The following is a 19885-nucleotide window of genomic DNA, read 5'->3' as shown; positions in this document are numbered from 1 at the left end:
CACACGAGATCAACAAACATAAACAAAAAAACTCACAAACATACAAAGAATGGAGTTGCTTATGATGTTTAATTTTTATGTTCACTTATATTTTTAATACAGCATTAAGAATGCAGAAGTCAAACACTGACTTAGTCTTTAATTTCTATCAACTACAGTTTTGGTGTCATTCTATGAAACTGAGAAATCTTTTCAAAAGAAGATCCTCTAACTAGACTACTCTTAATTTGACTAATACTGTAAAATATTAATGATAGTACTGACTGACTTCCTGGTTCATCAATAGGCTACGGAAGAGAACATACTCACTTTTTAAAAGAGTTAACAAATCAAATTTCAAGCCAGAACATACTGCCTATGAGTTGGAAGTATTCTTTTTCTTCTAGCATCTACATTAGCAAAGTTTCAGTGGGACAAAACAATCTTAGATGGCAAAAAAGTAACTTAAGCACTTTGCTTTCTTTTTGTGGAGCTTCTAGTTACTATGGGCACTCGAGAGAAATTAATAGCTGCTTTGGCTTTCAAAGATTTTCTGAAGTATTTAAAAATTGACTGAAGGCTAGAGGAAGGGGCTAAGTTGTGTTCTTCTGTACCAGCAGAAACCGTGGGAAACTCCTTTTTCAAAACAGTAGCTGCAGGTTTATCCAAAGGCTTTGGACTTGTCACCCATTCACGGCAGTGGTGCTTTATCCATGCTAATAACTGGATGTCACTCCCCAGCTGGTGTCCTACGTGATGTTCAGAGTCAATAAGTGCAACAGCATATACTTTGCTCATTACTTCCCACTTTCTACGAACAAGCAAGTCCATAAAAACCAAGCCTCCATAACCATGTACAAGGAAGGCAACATCCTTGCCTTCAGCCTTTGAAATGAAGTAATCCCAAATATAAGCCATGTGTTCTTCAGGAGTGTTGCTGCATCTTTTTGGAATACATTGGAGAGACTGCTGGAGAGATAAAAAGCACTCAGTCTGAACCATTTTTCTGGAAGGAGACTCAACATTTTGTGTTAAAAGGCCTTTCCACTCTTTTTCTGTCTGCAGGTCCACAAAATTGTCGTTGGGGTTTAGCACAATTACATCATAATGTGCCTGCAATGCCATTTGAATACATGGTATCTGACTTCCATGTTGGAGACCATGATGTATTACTGCCTGCTGACTCCACTGACCAGCTCTAAAGACCCCACGGTCCTGAAGAAGGACGAGAAGAGCAGAATGATGACCTGTTAATGCTCTCTCACTCATGAAAAAGAAGCTTCTTGGTTCCTTATCAGCCTCTGGTGGGATATATACTTTTTGTAATTTGCACACTTTTTCCAAAAGTTCATAAATGTATTGTTCAAGCAAATGGCCAAGGGCCTGGTAGCGCTTGCTATTCCTCTCCAGGACATTTTTATAATAGTTAAAGACAAAAGGCTTATGTGTCTCAGTGTGTCTCAATTCAGCTTTTTCATTGAAGTCATATTTAAGTTCCTCTAGTAAATCAGATTGTTCTATAAATTTTCGGAAGCTCAGTTCCTGAGTCACTGGTAACCACTGAAAGTGAAAAGCAATATTATGTCAGTACCAGAAAAAATAAAATAAAAATTTCATCTTGCTAAAGTCTTCCTGCGGGAAATCATACTGAATTAAGCACTTTAAGAAGACATTAACATTATGGTAAAGATTTTAACTCAAAATAATTGTGAACGATGCAAAGTAGTGAGAAACTGAATACACTAAGGGACAATGGCCAGACGGTATATAAAAACAGAACTCTGACCCACAACCTGCAGCAACTTGCCCAGGAAGCCAATCCCTTATCTGTTGATCCAATAAACAGCCCAGGAAGCCAGTCTTGTAAGTCAGAATCTCAGGAAGTCAGACTGCTACCTCTAGTGACAAGCTGAGAAGCCAAACAATAACTTCTGTTACAGTGGGTCCAAAATGGCCAGGACTTGATTAATAACTTAGAGCTTCCCTAATTTTTATCCCCGCTTCCAACTTAGGACCCACCAGAGAAAGCCAAATATGCACCCCTAAACAGTCACATAGGATGCCTCCCTTCTAGTTATCTTGCATTCAGCTTCCTCATGCCAACAGTGTCCAGTCAGGACATACCAGCAGCCTTCCCTTTTTTTTCCACTACAAAGCTTTCCCACTCCTCTGCCTGCCTTTGAGTCACTGCCAAAATGCAAGTGATGGTGGCTAACTCCCTTGCTATAGTGAGCTCAGAATGAATAGGTTTTGCTTTTCTCATTTGGTTGGTCTTTATCTCCACAGTAAGCATTCAAACATTTTTGCTATTAAATAAATGGCAGGGGATGGCAGTAGAAGTGAAATGTGAACCAGGCAGTGTAGATGATGATCAATTTATCTACTAATAGAAGATATGGTTATTCTGATATTTGAAAATAAAAAAAGTGACTGAGAAGTGAACTTAGTTATTGTCAACATAGCCCAAAGGGAAAAGAAAAGACTTTGAAAGGTTAAGTCCTGGAAAAAAAATCTCAAATAGACTCTATTCTGAGGCAAACAAACAAACAAACAAAAAACAACAAAAAAGTTAAGTGGCTTGTGCCAAACAACTGTTAAATAAATGTTGGGTACCGAGGCTATCTGACTCCAATTCATGTTCTTAACAAATTCATGAATACTCTCACTCCTTAATTTCTTAACACTCACACTGGCAACCACAACCTACGTCCAATAAATAGCACTCCATAAAATGATTTTCAGTGCCACTCAAGCTGCTATCAAGGCTTAAGGCAAAATCAACATGGTGCTTGCTTGCTTTGATTTCTTAACTCTTTTCTCACTGAATCTTATTCCCTGATTCCCAATTAATACTTCATGAAGGTGTTTGGTTGTTCGAAGCATCCAACCTATCTACACTGCTCTCTATTCTTTAAAAACTTTTTTCCTTACAGTATTGCTGATCTCAGGTGCTATTATGTAATTAATATATTTTCCTAGCATGTAAATGACAGATAGGAGCCTCTGGAATTAGATTGATTTAGGTTTAAATCCTAGCTCCAAATTTTATGTTGAGTGACTTTCAGCAGGTTTCTTTACCTCTATGAGTTTCGGTTTTTTCTACTTTTGAGTCTTAGTTTATGTTATCTAAAATAGCAATCCTTATTACCCTCTATCCTGCTACTCTGCTTATTTTTCTTCATAGCCTACATTACCACCTGGTATATAATTGTTTGTATATTTGAAAATTATCTGTCTCCCCTCACTAGAATAAAAGCTCTATGAGAACAGGAACTTTGTTTAATTAACTGCTGTATCTGCAGTACTTGGAACAGTGTCTGACAAATATTATATAAATATTCTTTGAATGCATAAATGCAAAATAGGATAACATCATTTATTTCACAAAGCTGCTGTGAGAATTAAATTAACTAATATAGGTAAAAACCATTTTATGTACTGTCTCACACGTGGAAGTTTCTGTAAAGATAGGATGATCTTCCTTTTTGAGAAGTGTGAAATAAAAAAAACATATATCTCTTGTCCAGCCTTCCTTATTCACTCAACACTGTGATTTTTATCCACATTAATAAACATAGTCCTAGGTCATTCATTTTATCAGTTTATAGTATTCCATTGCTTGAATATGCCATGGTTTGTTTAACCATTTTCCTGTTGAAGAATATTTAGGTTGCTCCAGTTTTCCACTATTATAAACAAAGCTATAACAAACATAGCTATATTTTTGTGCACATATCAAGAGTTTCTTAAGGCAATATACCTAGAAGTGGAACTTCTAGGTCATATCAGCATCTTCCATTTTACCAGATATTGCCAAATTGCTCTCCAAAAAGGAGGGTCTATTTTATACTTTGGCATGGATGAGGAGGTTTGCCCAGAAAAGCAGTAATCTCTTAGATCTAAAAATACTTTGTTTATTCAGGTGCTGTGCTGGAAACTGCCTTTTTCTCTACTGAAATAAAGAGAAAGGTACTGAATATTTAAACCTCAATGAACTAAACCTAAACCAACTAAACTAAACTAAACCAACGAACTAAAGAACCTTGTTAGCTAACTTTTCTTTCAATCAGAGAGTAAAATAAAATGAGTATTTTCTAATAGCACATAGTATATGGCATTCAGTTACTCTTTTTCACCTTTAAGTGCTTGTGTACCTAGTTGTTTGAGAAACAATTCTCGGGGGAAAAGAATGGGAGTTTGCAAACTGGAAAACCCAAATGGCACACAGATATATAAAGGACAGGTATAGGTGGGGTGAACAGGAGCAAGGTGCAGAGTATCCTGTAGAATGAAAAGGTAGACAATTCTTTAGAATTTATTGTAGCATATTTTGCTTGGTTAATATACTCAAACTTGTAACTCTCATATCTAGCTGTCTACCTGATATATTTACTTGGATGTCAAATAGCCATTTCAAACTTAACACGTCTAAAGCACTCCCTTCAGTCTACTCTCCCTTTAGTCTTTCTCATCTTATAAATAATTCCATTCTTTCAGTTGCTTGTGCTGCAACCTTCTTTTCTCTCTTTCACACTCCACATCTGATCAATCAGCAAATCTGTAGGCTCCCTTATTTGAAATATATCTCTAATCTAACCACTTGTTACCTCTCCACCTCTACTGCCCTAGCCCTAGTACAAGTCACTATCAACACTAACCTTCATTATTAAGCCTCCTATCTAATCTCTTTGCACTCTTATCTCCTGGTAGTCTGTTTAACACATAGCAGCTAGAACAATCTTTTCAAAACATCTAAATTGGATATCACACCCCTGTTCAAAATGCTCCATTGTCTCCCCTCTTACTCAGAATAAAAGCCTAAGTTCTTACCATGGCCTACAAGGTCCCCCATGACCCTTAGCTCTCCAAGGTCATTTCCCTCCATTTCTCTCACTTGCTTACTCATCTAGTTACATCATCTGGCTCTTAGCGCTTTCTCAGGTGTCATTTCCCACCACTCTCTTGCTTACTTCACTCTAGCCCCACCTGGCCTCTTTGCCGCCAACTTGTAAAGCAAACTCCTATTTAAGGGCATCCCCCTTGCTATGCCCACAGATTGGGATACTCTTCCCCTAGATATCTATAGGGCTTCATTTCCTTCAAGTTTCTGCCCATCTGTTATCTGATCAGAGAAACTTTCTCTGAGCATTCTATCTGAAAGGGCAATCCCCTCTAATCCTTCCTTACTCCCTGTCTATCTATGATGCTTCATTTTTCCCTCCCCTCCTCCTTCTACCTTTTCTTTTTTTTGGGGGGGGATTTTTTTTTTTGTATTCAAACAGAAAGTCACAAAAATTATAATCATCCTCATCAGTTCACTCAGTTTTCTTTTCTTTTTGTTTTTGCACTTATTACCAACTGACATATACTTGCTTACTGTCTGTTCCCTCCCATTAGAATATAAGTTTGGGACTTCCCTGGTAAACCAGTGGTTAAGACTCTGTGCTTCCACTTCAGGGGGCATGGGTTCAATCCCTGGTCTGGGAACTAAGATCCCACAAGTTGTGCGGCACGGCTGAAAAAAAAAAAGTTCCATGACAGCAGAGACAAGGACTTTGTTTTGTTTTGTTCAGTAGTTCTTGGAATAGTGCCTGGTGAATAGTAGGCACTTAAACATTGTTGTTAGAATTTTACAATTTTTGCTAAGGGCATAAGAAAGTAAAGAGAAAAATCCTCTAGCTGTATATACAGGAGAAAGATGCACACAAAGCTTTTGAAAAATTATAGAGGCTCCTTCTATAATTCTAAAGTTAATAAATGTTGATTTATGAATTATTCTTAGAGACTATCCTATACATCTATATATATTTATTTTCTCTTTTGAAAATCAAGATGGTCCATTAAAATAAAGGAGAGAAACTGTTTTATATACTTAGTTTTCTAAAGAGTGGTTTGGAATAAGATAACTTAGCTTTAAGAATAAGATTGTCGGACTTCCCTGGTGGCGCAGTGGTTAAGAATCCACCTGCCAATGCAGGGGACACAGGTTTGAGCCCTGGTCTGGGAAGATCCCACATGCCGCGGAGCAACTAAGCCCGTGCGCCACAACTACTCAGCCTGTGCTCAAGAGCCCGCAAGCCACAACTCCTGAAGCTCCGGCGCCTAGAGCCCGTGCTCTGCAACAAGAGAAGCTACAGCAATGAGAAGCCCATGCACCTACAACGAAGAGTAGCCCCCGCTCACTGCAACTAGAGAAAGCCCGCGTGCAGCAACAAAGACCCAACTCAGCCATAAATAAATAAATAGAATAAGACTGTCAGAGCTGCAAGGGATTTCATTGATATTCTTAGCTAATATGTTTATTTTATAGAGAAGTGAGGCTTTCAAAGGTAAACTGACATGCCCAAAATAACTCAGGCAGCTCTACAAACTTGAGAGAAGATTCATTTTTTACCAGTGATTTTAAAAATACACAGTATTGGGCTTCCCTGGTGGCACAGTGGTTGAGAGTTCGCCTGCCGATGCAGGGGACACGGGTTTTTGCCCCGGTCCGGGAAGATCCCACATGCCGCGGAGCGGCTAGGCCCCGTGAGCCATGGCCACTGAGCCTGCGCGTCCGGAGCCTGTGCTCCGCAACGGGAGAGGCCACAACAGTGAGAGGCCTGCGTACCGCAAAAAAAAAAAAAAAAAAAATACACAGTATTTTTTCATTCATTCACCAAAAATTTGGTGAGGGGTTTTGTTAGTCACTTAGTTTTCTATATCGAATACTCTAGTCATTTTAAGAAGGGAAAAGAGTATATAATCATTAACGAGAATTTCAAGTTAGGTCCTTTTAGTAACCTGGATTAGGTGGTGACACTGCTGTTATAGCCATGACTAGAGCAAAACATAGTTATTTTAAATTATTTAACTAATTGTGGTAAAATACATTAAAAATTTATAGTTTTAACCATTTTTACATGGGCAGTTCAGTGGCACTAAGTACACCCACATTGTGTGCAACCATTAATACCATCCATCCATCTAACATTTTTCATCTTGAAAAACTGTAACTCTGTACCCAGTAAGCTATAATTTTTCATTTCCCCTTAGCAGCAGCCCCTGGCAAATCTTTCTACTTTCTGTCTCTGAATTTGACAAGAAGAGGGTGGGTGGGGCAACAGAATCACAGATGCAAGTAATTTTAATTAGCTTACTTTGGTTTTAACAAACTCCTTCTCTAGGATCATAAAGTGGTTATATTTAACAATATTTTACATTCTTTACAAGTGATCAGTAAACTTTTATGAAAATATAATTTTACAACCCGGGAAGTTAGGGTCTAACCCCACGTTACACAGTAATATACCCTATTACAGTAATTACAGTCCTTTGGTGTATTTAAGAAAGAGGTCCTGTTGTATATCCTATGACATTAAGAAGCACAAATGAGTGATACTTCACTAAGAAAATGAAAAAATATCTAAAGATACTTTTTTCAATGAACATGTTTTTATTTACTTATATATTTAGAAAACCAAACTAAACCAAAACAAAAAAAACCCTGGAAAACATCATTTAAGAATTACTGCTTTGGTAAAAAGCAGCACTATTTTTATTTTCCCAACAGATAAATGCAATTATGAGGGCTTTTTTCAGAAAAATAATTATGCCTGTATACAATTCCATTTAGTAAATTATAGAAAATAATAGAGCTTATGAAATTTTATATGTAAAAGATTCAAAGAAGAGCAAACTAAATCTCTTCCCCCTGCCTACCTCTCCCCAGGAAAGACTAAAGAAGATTAATTTAAGCCACCTGAGGCAAAGACAGAAAATAGGATATTAGTGATGGAAAGAAAAAAATCAGATGTTAGAAATCTTGGGTTGCCCAAATTTGAGTATGTAACAGAATCTCCTAGGAAAGTTTCTTAGAAAACTAATTTAGTGAACTATTATAAAGATACCCTTGTAACTACCCCAGGTTAGCTTTGCGAGCCCCCCCTAAAGTGCCTTCAAGTGCCCTCTTCCTCCCCTCCAAGAGCAAGCACTCCAGACTTTTATAGAAATCAATGCTTTCTATTTCTTTATGGTTTTATCTCCTATGTACACAGCCCTAAGACCTATAGTTTAGTAGTTGAGTTTTGTTCTTTTTTTTTTTTTTTAAACTTGATATGCCTTCCTGGGAAACTGAAATTCTGACAGCTAGATTTTGGATTTACTGACGTTGCCCAATCCTAGATCCTATGCTTCTTGATTGGGATTATTTAGAGGTAAGGGGGTACCAAAAGATAAAGGATAAAGAAGACAGGACTACCTAAAGCTTCAATTTTACTAAATAGTAACATAAAATGAAATTTTTCTATTAAAATCAACCAAATGTATTAAGGCATAGAAATGCTAAATAAATATCACATTTTAAGACAGAACACTCTAAAGTTAGTGTTGGTGGGGAGGGATAAATTAGGAGTTTGGGATTAACATATATACTACTATATATAAAACATAACCAACAAGGACCTACTGTATAGCCCAGGGAATGATACTCAATATATTGTAATAAACTATAAGGGAAAAGAATCTGAAAAAAAATAGGTGTATACTGTGTTTTCAATCTTCAGCTGGGTCTGGGACACCAGACCCTGTCCGAGATGCTGGGGACACACATAGTACCTGCCTTCCAGGAGCTCCCTCATTCCTGTGAGGTCCAGAGAGTCAACCCCACTAATTTCAGTCCTTAGCTCAACACTGTTGCCCCTGTACCTTACTCATTAAGAGCAAAATAAATTTGAATGCATGAGTTAAAAAAAAAAAGATGTATATGTATGTATAACTGAATCACTCTGCTGTACACCTGAAACTAACACAACATTGTAAATCAAGTATACCACAATTAAAAAAAAATGATGAGCAAATCAAAGACTATGCAGCCAAAAAAATCAGAAAAAAAACGTATTAGAGAGGTATGCCATGAAGTTAATTAATACAAATATAATTTTTTCTATAAAAAATATATTAATCTAACATAAAAACCGAAAAAGAAGATAGTGGTGTATGTACAGGATACCTGGGGCTGAGCCCCAGAGCCAAATGACAGTTTAAAAAACTTAGGTTATTAACGGTTTGTCCTATAGCCTCCTGGACAAGAGATTACCCATCTCTTGCTTAAATACCTCAAGTTACTGCAGGTTTTCATAACTTCTAGGAATAGGCTATTACACTGTAGGGCAGTTAAAATTGCTCATTGTCTTAAAAAGGAAGATATCCTTGAAACAAAAAAACCTATAGTCATTTTTCATGAATCATATGTTAATTCTTTTATATCTAGAAGAAAAATCCTTCACATAAGAATTCTCAATATTTTAAGGATAAGATTCAACTACTAACAAAAATAAGGCTAATAGGAACATGACACAGTGCTCCAAATATCTTTGCAAAATCTAGGCTTTCCAGGAGCCCATGGTAAGGAATTCCAGATTTTAATTTCTAAAACAGTTTAGGAAGTCAGGATGTACCCAGTGCCCAACCGAACCTGTTTATACTCAGATTGTACTTAAAGTTAATTCACCTGTGAAGAGAAGGGTCTTTTTAGATTTTGTTAAGCTCTCCTCAAAGAAATTGTTAATTAAGGGGTAAAATAAAGGGTTGATCAATTTCACACTGCCACTATGTCTTGAAACTATTAAAAAAACACACCCACTGCTTTTAATAGTGTAGTCAAAACAAAAATATAATGAATACCTAACTTAAACACTTTATATGCACTTTTAACACTCAATAAAGAACCATACTCATTAAGATCAAACCAGTCCATCCTCTCCTCCTATAAAATACTGGGCTGATGAATTTCTAATCTCAAATAATCTTAATTTAAAAGGCTCTATACAGTGTGAGCTAAACATACATAAGAGAAATGAACTTATTTACAAACATACAAAGAGAAGATAATCATTCACTTTTTTTGGTCTTCCTTATTTTAAAATAAGGAAGCTTTCTCCTGAACATCATAAAACACTATAAAAGAAAAGACTGTGTAATTAGTCTTTCATAAAATGAAAAGTAAGGTTGTTAAATGACTCCCTCAAAAGTAAAAAACTGAACTTTTTAGTCCTATAGTTGTTTGCAATACAGTCAACTATGTAGTAGAGATTGTTAAAACTAAACAATAAAAATACTGGTTTAAAAAGCAAATTTGAAAATAAAAAGCAAATTTAAAATTCTTGAGCTTAAAGGCCATTTATCTTCACATATGTTATTCAAAACCAGCTCCAATTCAAAGAAACAAACTGACCCACTAAGTCTTTATTAGCAGAAATGCTGTATTTGGTTCAATGACAAGTTTAAATGACATATTTGCAAGCTGAATGATATTATTTCTTATAATTTCATTTCTCACAGGTTCACTTCTTACTGCTAAACTTTAAAACTTCTTTTAAGGAAGCTGTAAGTTTGGACTGAAATGGATTAGGCCTACTTACAATTTCCTTTTTTATGTTTCCACCTCTTAGCTCTATTTCCATCTTTTGCAGTTAGTTTCCTATAATATTGGCTGATGAATTGAGCCAGTATGATTCTTGAGTTAAATCATTCAATTAAAAGAGTTGATTTATGAGGAAACTTAAAATTCAGATATTTTTCAGTAGGCAGTGTTTTTATTTGTTAAACGTAAACTAGGGCCTCTAAATGAAATCCTTGTAGTGAATTTCATTCTCATCAAGCCCTGAAGTATTTCTGCTTTTCAGCCATTCCTGCCATGTAAGACACTCCCCCCGGCCCAATAGGATCATCACCTGGAGGCCTACTTTTAGCTCCGCACAGGCCACACTGTAAGTAAGAAGCAAGGCTCAAGAAGCACAAACCTGGTCTCTGGTAATGAGCTGGACGAGTCCCTTTACTGGCCTTGGTAAAATGGGGGAGGGGGAGCGGATGTTAAACTGTTGGAACATTCCAGTATCATTTTGCCTCTGGAGCGCTCTGCTGAATTTTGTGAAACTTACTGTGATTAAAGCTTACACAGTAAAAAAAAAAAGTTATTCAAATATGTACATTACGGCTAATAAAGTAGGACAATTTTCTAAACTGATGGGTCCTATGAAAGGACAAAAAAAATCAGTCTGCAAGTACTAGTCGTTGAGTTCGAGGTCAGGGTTATTCCTTTAAGTACTGTAATAAAAATTAGCGGCACAAATTCGTTTACACCCACCACTTTCTAGCATCTCAGCATTTTATGTTTTAAAAAATTGAGGTGCAGCTTATCTTTTTTCCTGGCCTCTAAAAATGGTGAGTTTGAAGAGATCCTTTCTATTACTCTGACACTCTCTCCTCAGCTGACCTTATTGATTTCCACTCCAACTGCTAAACCAGCAGCTAGGCTATTGATTTTTGTCGTCTTAAAATCTTTTTTTCTGAGTCTGAGGAAGCGCCTTGAGGACAAATATATGGGAGAGTCCATGAGGAAAGTAGTAGCATAAAAGGACTAACGTTTTGTTCTCATATTTCCGGGGTCCCCTCGCGGGATTCAGTGAAGTGGAGGAATTCCTAAAGTTTCCCCGGTTTAGTTTTTAGTCAATTTAATCTTCAAAGTCAACAAAGCCTTGACGATCTCGGGCTAAAACCTAGCACCCAGTCTCAGTTTCTAACAGGGGCAGAGACAATGAAAACAGCGTCACTTAATAAGCACTTGCGACGGTAGCCCGCAGAGAAAACTACCCCCAGGAAGTGATTTCCGGGTGGCGGTGGGAGGGGTGGCTAATTTCCGGTCTGAGGGCCGGCGACGGCTCTTGCGCAAGCGCAGTTCACATTTCCCGGCTTTCCCCCCCCCTCCCCTCCCCCTCCCTTCCCCAGCCTGAGGGGTCTTGAGGTGACAGCGACTGCGATTCCAGCAGGAGGAGGAGAAGATGGACAAGGGGAAGGCCGGGCGACGGCGATCTTCATCCGGTGAGAAAGGGTCGGAGGAGGGCTGAGCATATTGTTTCCTACCTCGGGCAAAGCGGGGGAACAGGCGACGACGGGTGCTGCGGCCCGGAGCTGCGAGGGCTCGGGCTCCGGCTCGGGCTCGGGCTCGGGCGCGGCGGGGAGGGGAGGAGGTGAGGGGAGTGGGGAGTGGAATGGAGTGGGGTGGAGGGGCGCGCACAATGGAGGGTTCCCGGGTCTCGCGGGCCCCTGCGAGTCGAAGACCCACTCCGAGCTGTCATCAAAGCCTCGGCCGCTCTTCACCCCGTCACCCCTTTTCATTTTTGTCCTTCTCCCGCGAGCACCCTCCTTGGGTCTCATCGGCCTGCGGCTCTTCCCGGTTGGCTTGCCGCTCTCCTGCCACGCCTTCCTCGTAATTCCACCAGTGTTCCAGTTTCATTTCCAGTTTCTCAGCGCCTACTTTCCTCTCTTCCTTTGATTCTCGACTTTGGCTCTTTCTCCCCCCTGTACCTCCTGGCAGGTAAAAGCAGCAAAGAAGGAAAGGTTGGGCATGTTAATTGACACTTCATTCCTCGTCTAAGTGCTGCAAGCAACGTGTCTTGCTTGGTCTTCTGAGCCGGCCCGCTTAATAACGTTTTTATTTTCCAGATACCCCCTTCTTCCAAAAGCGATTCAAAAGTCGAACAAAGGATTTGAAGCCATGTTTCGTTGTGTTTTTATTCTCAGCGTGTTTTTGTTTTTGAAATTGTTTTGCTGCTTAAATGACTGTCTTCAGTTTTGGGTACTACATCTTAGAAACACAAAAGTGGAGGTGTAAGACGCGAGGTCGAGCCCCTCCCAGTCAGCAAGTTTCTGTCAAAGATCTCATCCATTAAGGGTACCGCAGTTTCTGTATTAAGTCCTGTGGACTTACCAGAGGAGGAGGGGACAAGGGCTCTTTAATAAGCTTACACTCTAGTACACTAACATTCAGTGAATCAATTATTTCATTAAATTTTCTTATTTATTATTGTGCCATCTGTTGTTGCATAGACAGTCTATGCAGTCTATTTAGACAATTCTACATTTATTTAGGAGTGCCCTTGTGGCAGTGTGCCTCAAACTTTTTTGGCCACAAAGGAGCGTGAACATGGATCTCTGGGACATTGCTTAAAGTAGCTTAAATTCCTCTTCATAAGCAACCAGTATTACCATTTGTGTGTGTGTGTATTCTAGAGATATTCTTTGCTGTTGAAAGTATATGTATGTATTATATATATACATATATACACACATATGTATGTATGTATATGCCTTCAATAGATCGGTGTTTGTTTTAATATACTTTTTTCTCCCCTAAAACCTTCAAGTGAAATTGACACATAAGGCCTATGCACAGTGTTTATCTGGTGTCATTTGTGTGCTTCCTCACACAGAACTTTAGGGGTAATCATACCTCAGTTTAACATGCACAGCCTTTTTTCAATAAAAGCATTTCTCCTTGGCTTAGTACGTTGTTTTGGGGGTAAGGGCAAGATATTAGCCTTGTTCTTCAGCAAATCCCATCCTCTTTACCTGGTTACACTTAGATTTATTTATCTATTTATTACAGTTAGTTTGGTGCAAGTAGTTGTGGGAAGTAAAATTTGAGAGTAAAATTGTTAATTCTTTTTAAATTTTATTTATTTATTTATTTATTTTGTGGTACACGGGCCTCTCACTGTTGTGGCCTCTCCCGTTGCGGAGCACAGGCTCCAGACGCGCAGGCTCAGCGGCCATGGCTCACAGGCATAGCCGCTCCGCGGCATGGCATGTGGGATCTTCCCGGACCGGGGCACGAACCCATGTCCCCTGCATCGGCAGGTGGACTCTCAACCACTGCGCCACCAGGGAAGCCCTTAAAATTGTTAATTCTTAAAAGACGTTGATATTTATGTGAGCTATCCCTCTGGAGAGGATTTCTTTTTCTGCTGACTTCCCTTTTGGAGCTGTCCTTTCTGAAAAGTAATTGTTAATGTATAGTAAAAACCATTCTCAGATCTAATATTAACTAGCTGTTCTCCAGTATTCATCTGGTTTTAAGAGATGAATATTAATTTTTAAGAATGTTTCTTTTCTGAATAGTGTATATTTAATTTTCTCACATAGATTCTCAGAAACAGAACAATCAGTTGGCTTAAAGGGATTCTGAATTCTGTGTGACATTTATGTGCATGCAGTTGCCATTTCATTAGGAGGGTTGCTAACTGGAACTTGAATGACTGGAAGTGACATTTAATATCGTGAGAATTTCATAAGTACCCAAAGGTAAAATTTTGATTAATAACAGGAAGAATTCTAAGTTAGGGGTATAAGGAAGGCGGATAGCAGTCGAGAGAAAACAAGATATGAAGTTTCAAGTTTCCTCTGTGAGACTGCACTAGGTTTTCCTAAACTTTCTCCTGAACAAGGAAGAACTATGAAGGGTTACATAGTGTATTGCTCAAAACTCTTTTAGTTGCAAGTAGCAGAAACCCAATTCCAGGTGGTTTAAGCAAAACAAAAAAACAAGCATTTGTGGACTCACATAACTGACAACCGTAGGAGTTGGATGGCTTCTGGCATGGCTGTATCTGTTTTAGGCACTGGTTCTCAAGGTATGGTCTGGGAACCTCTGGGTTCCCTGAGTCCCTTTTGGGTCTGTGAGCTTACACGGTTTTTCATAATTTTAAGACATTGTTTGCCTTTCCCTCTTAATCTTCTACCTGTGTACAGGACAGTTTTCCAGAGGCTACATGACATGTATCACAACAAATTGAATGCAGAAGCATATAGAGGAAATCATCTGTCTTTTATTAAGTCAGATGTTAAAGAGAGTTGCAAAAAGTAAAATAATGCCATTCTTCTCAATGTTTTGAAACTAAAGTTATTTAAAAAATCGTTACGTTAACATGCATTGTGTTATTGTTTTTAAATGAGTTAATAAAGAAAAATTCTGTAAGTAGAAGAACCACGAAAACTCTGATTGCCTCACTTTTCTGGAATGTGACCATGAATCAAGAATCAAGCATAAAACACCTCTAAGCATGAGAGGAGAAATCACATGGTTTGTATGCTAAAGTTCACTCATGAGAAGCTTCTGAAGGCTTTCTTCCTATTATACTGAATCTATGTGTTTAAGTTATTTATTACCCCAATAAAGATGAATATCCTATTTCCAGGTTTCCAGCATATCAAAGCAGTGAATTAGATGGGGACACAGATAAAAAATTATTGGTACCAGAGACAGGTCTAGTGACAGTTGAATGAAATAATAAAGTGCTAATGGTCATTCAAGGGAGCATGACCATTAGAAATGTTTAACAACAACAAAAGTATAACAGATATATTAGAGTCATAGATCACAACTTCCAAATGAATTTTTGAATTAAAACAGGAAAGTTGAAGTAAATTTCAAGTTATCAACTGTTCAGGCAACAACTTTGGAGATCTGTGTTCATTCTCATTTGCAGTTAAGGATAGATAAGTTTTTTTAGTACTTAGGTACTAAACAGCATGCTAAGAATTTTACAGATGTTATAATTCTTTCGAAAACCTTCTGAGGTGGTTATTATTATTTCTGATATACAGATGAGGAACCTGGAATTTAGGGAGGGTAAGCAACTGTTAGCAATACAAGAAGCAGAGCCAGGATTCAAAATCTGGTCTTTCTGATTACAAAACATATAATTTAAATCTTTTTTACTGTCATAGGATGTTAGTGAATCTTACTCGGAAAAAAGGTTTGATGGACAAATAAATGGGACAACTGTAGTTATAAGAAAATTTTATTTACTGCAGGATTTTTCAGAGCTTTTGCTGTGCTACTATACATTCTGCCTCTCCAAGAGATTGAACATGCAGTGTTTCTCAGACTTGCTTGATTTTGAAACTCTTCCCTCCTCCCCCAGTTTCAGCTTGAGGATCTAGTGTCCCATGATGATACACCTTTCTTTTTTCAGTAGGTCCAGGTGATGGCTGCATATTATGCAGTGTCTGATGAACCATAATTGAAGTTCAAAACCAGAATCTACAATTAATCATGGTAAAACTACTTTATTTGCAGTGATGTTAGCTGAAGCCATTGGAATGGATAGGATTACCCACAGAAAGAGTATGGAGTGAGAAAAATCTTGAATCACATATATTTAATTTCAAAGTAAGGAGGAAGAGACACTGGTGAGCAGTTAGGCAGATTAGAAGGAGTATGATAGGTTTGGGAAGCAAGGGAGAGTGAATGCAATGTAAATCAGAGAGTTAAAGCAGTATGAGGATGCTGGATTTGGCAATTAGTAGGTCACTTTTTTTTTTTAACCACTGATTTTAGTAGAGCAATAGGGACAAAAGCCAGATTTCAAGAGGCTAAATGAATGAGTGGTGGTGAGGAAATAGAAGATGAGATGTGCATTAAAGATTTTGGAACAAGCTTGAGTATGAAATTAAGTAGAAAGGATTATTTAAAAAAGACTATAAAAATCAGGTTTGTATGGCATGGGAAAGGGTTCACTGGAGAGAGAACGATATCTGGTAGGAGATAATTGATAGGGTGAAGTCTTAGAAGAAATGGGGGAGGATAGACTCAGGACAGTTTGTTAAATAAGACTTGTGTAAAGGTGGGAAGATGGATAAAGATATAGATAAATTTTGAGAAGTTAAGGATATTGCAATCATGGCTTCTAAGTGAAATAGGCAAGATCATCTTTTGAGAAAGAGGGACTTTCAGGTGGTATTGGGAGCTCAAAATAGAGTAGGAGGTCAATTAGGGATGAATAGAAGAGCTGTTGGGCTTCCGTCGTGGCGCAGTGGTTGAGAGTCCACCTGCCGATGCAGGGGACACGGGTTCGTGCCCCAGTTCAGGAAGATCCCACAGGCCGTGGAGCGGCTATGCCCATGAGCCATGGCCGCTGAGCCTGCGAGTCCGGAGCCTGTGCTCCGCAACGGGAGAGGCCACAACAGTAAGAGGCCCGCATACCGCAAAAAAAAAAAAAAAAAAAAAAAAAAAAAGAACTATTAACTAATTTTGAAAAGGTATTTGTTAAAACACGTGTGCGTCTGTAGATAGTACCAGTTGTGGTTACTACAATTATGATTTTCTTTAGCAGTGCTAATCAGTCTAGGAGCAAGAATTTGGGGGGAATAAAAGAATTTAGTTTTACTTAGGGTTAAAGGGTATTATACGATGTGGGGGTAAAAAATGGGATCAGTGCGAGTGAGGAAATGGAAGGGTTAAAGGACAGTATGTTGTAGAACGAGAGGTTCACATTTGTGAGCTTGAGAAGTGTAACCCTATTAAATCTATTTGTGAATGCACGTTGTTGAAATGGGAATGTGATATGAAGAAGTTTGTTGGACTAGAGTAAATTAAGATGAGTCCATTGTATTGAGTGATTTGATTTATGAAAGTTTTAGAGCTTCGGTATGATGGTAGGTTTTAATGATAGAGAGGAAAACTATGAATCAAGTATCAGAATATTCTAGGAATGTTGGAAAGGGTCTTGGGTCAGTACATGGCAATTATAATATGGGTGAGGTAATAATACATACAAGTTATGGGAATTTTAAAGGAGGAATTATTGCAATAAGGATGAATATTAATTGGAAGTGGTGGCAGGGGGAGGGGGTTGTTAATCCCTTCCCCTGTTTTTATAAGTGGGAGAAGAATATTCTTGAGAGAGTCTTAAAAAAATAGTGTAGTAAATAAAAAGATGTATAATGTATAATTATGTAATAAAAAGGATTCAGTTAAACTGAGGTGGAGGAAATGTTCAAGGAGAAGATTCAGAATTTAAGGAAATTGTATTGACTTTGGAAAGGAATTTGGTGGGCTGGGGAAGAGCTAGAGAAGAGTGTAGATGAAAACTATACCTCAATAAAAAGAAAAACAAAGAGAATATTAAAAAGACATGTACTCAAGGGTCAAGTTAAAAAAAAAATGTAGTGGAAAGGGTAGAGTGGCATTACCTAAGAGATGAGAGAATAGCAAGGTAATAAGCTGTAGGGATTGGAATCTAGGGTGGTGAATGTGATTCCCAAGCCTGGTGATAGAAGGCAGAGGATTGGAAAGTAGATTAGAGGGGGGATATGGTAACACAGGGAGTGGGTTATGTATAGGACTGAGTAGCTCTAAAGATTCAGACTGGAACTTTGCTGTAATGGTGCTGTCTCAAACCTGCCTCTCAGATGTATAACTCTAATGTGAGTCTTCAGTAATTTAGGAGGCTGGCTAATGTGAGCTGCTTCATCACATATACCTAGATTGATAACTCACTTCTTGGCTTCACTTAGCATTGCACTGTCCTACCACCCATTTCTCCCTGTCTAAAACTTATTATCTAAAACTTACTTCAAAGCCCAGTTCAATTGTGCCTTTTCAAGAACTATCTCCTAATTAACTCAAACTTAAAAAATATTCCTATTTTTGAATTTCCATGGGTGTTTGTGCCTCTTATGTGATGTTTGCCAGATTCCATCATATATTCTAGCTTGCTGAATTGTTTAATCTCTGCTTTTATACCGTTAACTCTGTGACAGGGGCTGTCTTATTCATTTCCTATCCCCGTAGCATCCAGCATGCCTAGAGTGTTCTGGTTAAGAATTCCACCTCTGGAATCAGACCAGTGATGGATTAACATGGTGACCTTGGGCAAGTTATTTGTATTTTTCAAACCTAGATTCTTCATCTATAAAATGGAGATAATGCCATTACTGAACTCACAAGACTTTTGTAAGATTAAATAAAATAATTTGTGTAAAGTACTTAGCATAGTGCCTGGCAATGGTAACTACTGTTGTTTAAAATAAATGTTTATGTAATATATGAATGAATGGTTCCACAAGCTCCTTGAGAAAAAGTCATGCTTTCTGATTATTTGACATATATATATAATGGGAATAATTAGAGTGATTTTTCTGTATGCTAATGTAAATACATTAAGGTTTCTTAAAGAGGGGTATTTTAGTATAAAATATTGTAATAATAATAGTTATCATTTATTTGCAGTATTTGCCAGATATACTCTAAAGGGAGACGATCTCCCTTTATTTTGAAATATAGTTGATTTATTGTGTTTGTTTCAGGTGTACAGCAAAGTGATTCAGCTGTATATATGTTTTTCAGATTATTTTCCATTATAGGTATTACAAGATATTGAATATTGTTCCCTGTTTTGTACAGTAAATCCTTGTTGCTTATCTATTTTATGTATAGTAGTTTGTATCTGTTAATCCCATACTTGTAATTTATCGTTCTGCCCACTCTCTTTCCCCTTTGGTAACCATAAGTTTTTTTTCTATGTCTGTGAGTCGGTTTCTGTTTTGTATTTAGATTCATTTGTATTAATTTTTACATTCTGCATACAAGTGATATCGTATATTTATCTTTTTATGACATTTCACTTAATATGATATTCTCTGGGTCCATTCTTGTTGCTGCAAATGGCAATATTTCATTCTTTTTTATGGCTGAGTAATATTCCATTATATGTATATATATATATATATATATATATGTGTGTGTGTGTGTGTGTGTGTGTGTGTGTCTACACACACCGCATCTTCTTTATCCAGTCATCTGTTGATACACACTTAGGTTGCTTCCATGTCTTGGCTATTATAAATAGTGCTGCTATGAACATTGGGGTGCATGTATCTTTTTGAATTAGAGTTTTCGTCTTTTCTGGATATATGCCCAGGAGTGGGATTGCTGAATCACGGTAGCTCTATTTTTTGTTTGTTTGTTTTTTTATTTAATTTATTTATTTTATTATTTTTGGCTGCGTTGGGTCTTTGTTGCTGCGCGCGGGCTTTCTCTAGTTGCCGCGAGCGGGGGTTACTCTTCGTTGCAGTGCGTGGGCTTCTCATTGCAGTGTCTTCTCTTGTTACAGAGCACGGGCTCTAGGTGCATGGGCTTCAGTAGTTGTGGCACGCGGGCTTCAGTAGTTGTGGCTCACGGGCTCTAGAGCACAGGCTCAGTAGCTGTGGAGCATGGGCTTAGTTGCTCCATAGCATGTGGGATCTTCCTGGACCAGGGCTTGAACCCGTGTCCCCTGCATTGGCAGGTGGATTCTTAACCACT

The 19885-nt window shown here is 38.0% G+C and overlaps 2 protein-coding genes across 7 annotated transcripts in view; one reads left to right on the top strand and one right to left on the bottom strand.

The window, feature by feature from the left end:
- LOC132424660 (putative protein ARB2BP) lies at positions 1 to 12308 on the bottom strand. The gene is made up of 2 exons (XM_060010575.1): positions 11881 to 12308; positions 1 to 1539 (listed from the first exon to the last, which is right to left on the bottom strand). The coding sequence occupies exons 1-2, from the start codon at positions 12172 to 12174 to the stop codon at positions 445 to 447; spliced, it is 1389 nt and encodes a 462-aa protein (XP_059866558.1). The 5' UTR covers positions 12175 to 12308; the 3' UTR covers positions 1 to 444.
- The window catches only part of SENP7 (SUMO specific peptidase 7), a 153597-nt gene continuing 145354 nt past the window's right edge, over positions 11643 to 19885 (top strand). For 2 of the 6 annotated variants that reach the window (XM_060010570.1, XM_060010569.1), the window contains exons 1-2: positions 11653 to 11838; positions 15774 to 15856. In XM_060010570.1, the coding sequence (XP_059866553.1) occupies positions 15854 to 15856 (3 nt within the window). In that variant the 5' untranslated portion in view covers positions 11653 to 11838; positions 15774 to 15853. Of the gene's footprint in view, positions 11839 to 15773; positions 15857 to 19885 lie in introns of all 6 variants that reach the window. The other 4 variants (XM_060010574.1, XM_060010567.1, XM_060010566.1 and 1 more) reach the window with 4 other exon arrangements.

The sequence above is a fragment of the Delphinus delphis genome, chromosome 4, assembly GCF_949987515.2.
Source record: "Delphinus delphis chromosome 4, mDelDel1.2, whole genome shotgun sequence".
Lineage (NCBI taxonomy): Eukaryota > Metazoa > Chordata > Mammalia > Artiodactyla > Delphinidae > Delphinus > Delphinus delphis.
This window is presented reverse-complemented; position numbering and strand designations above follow the sequence as displayed.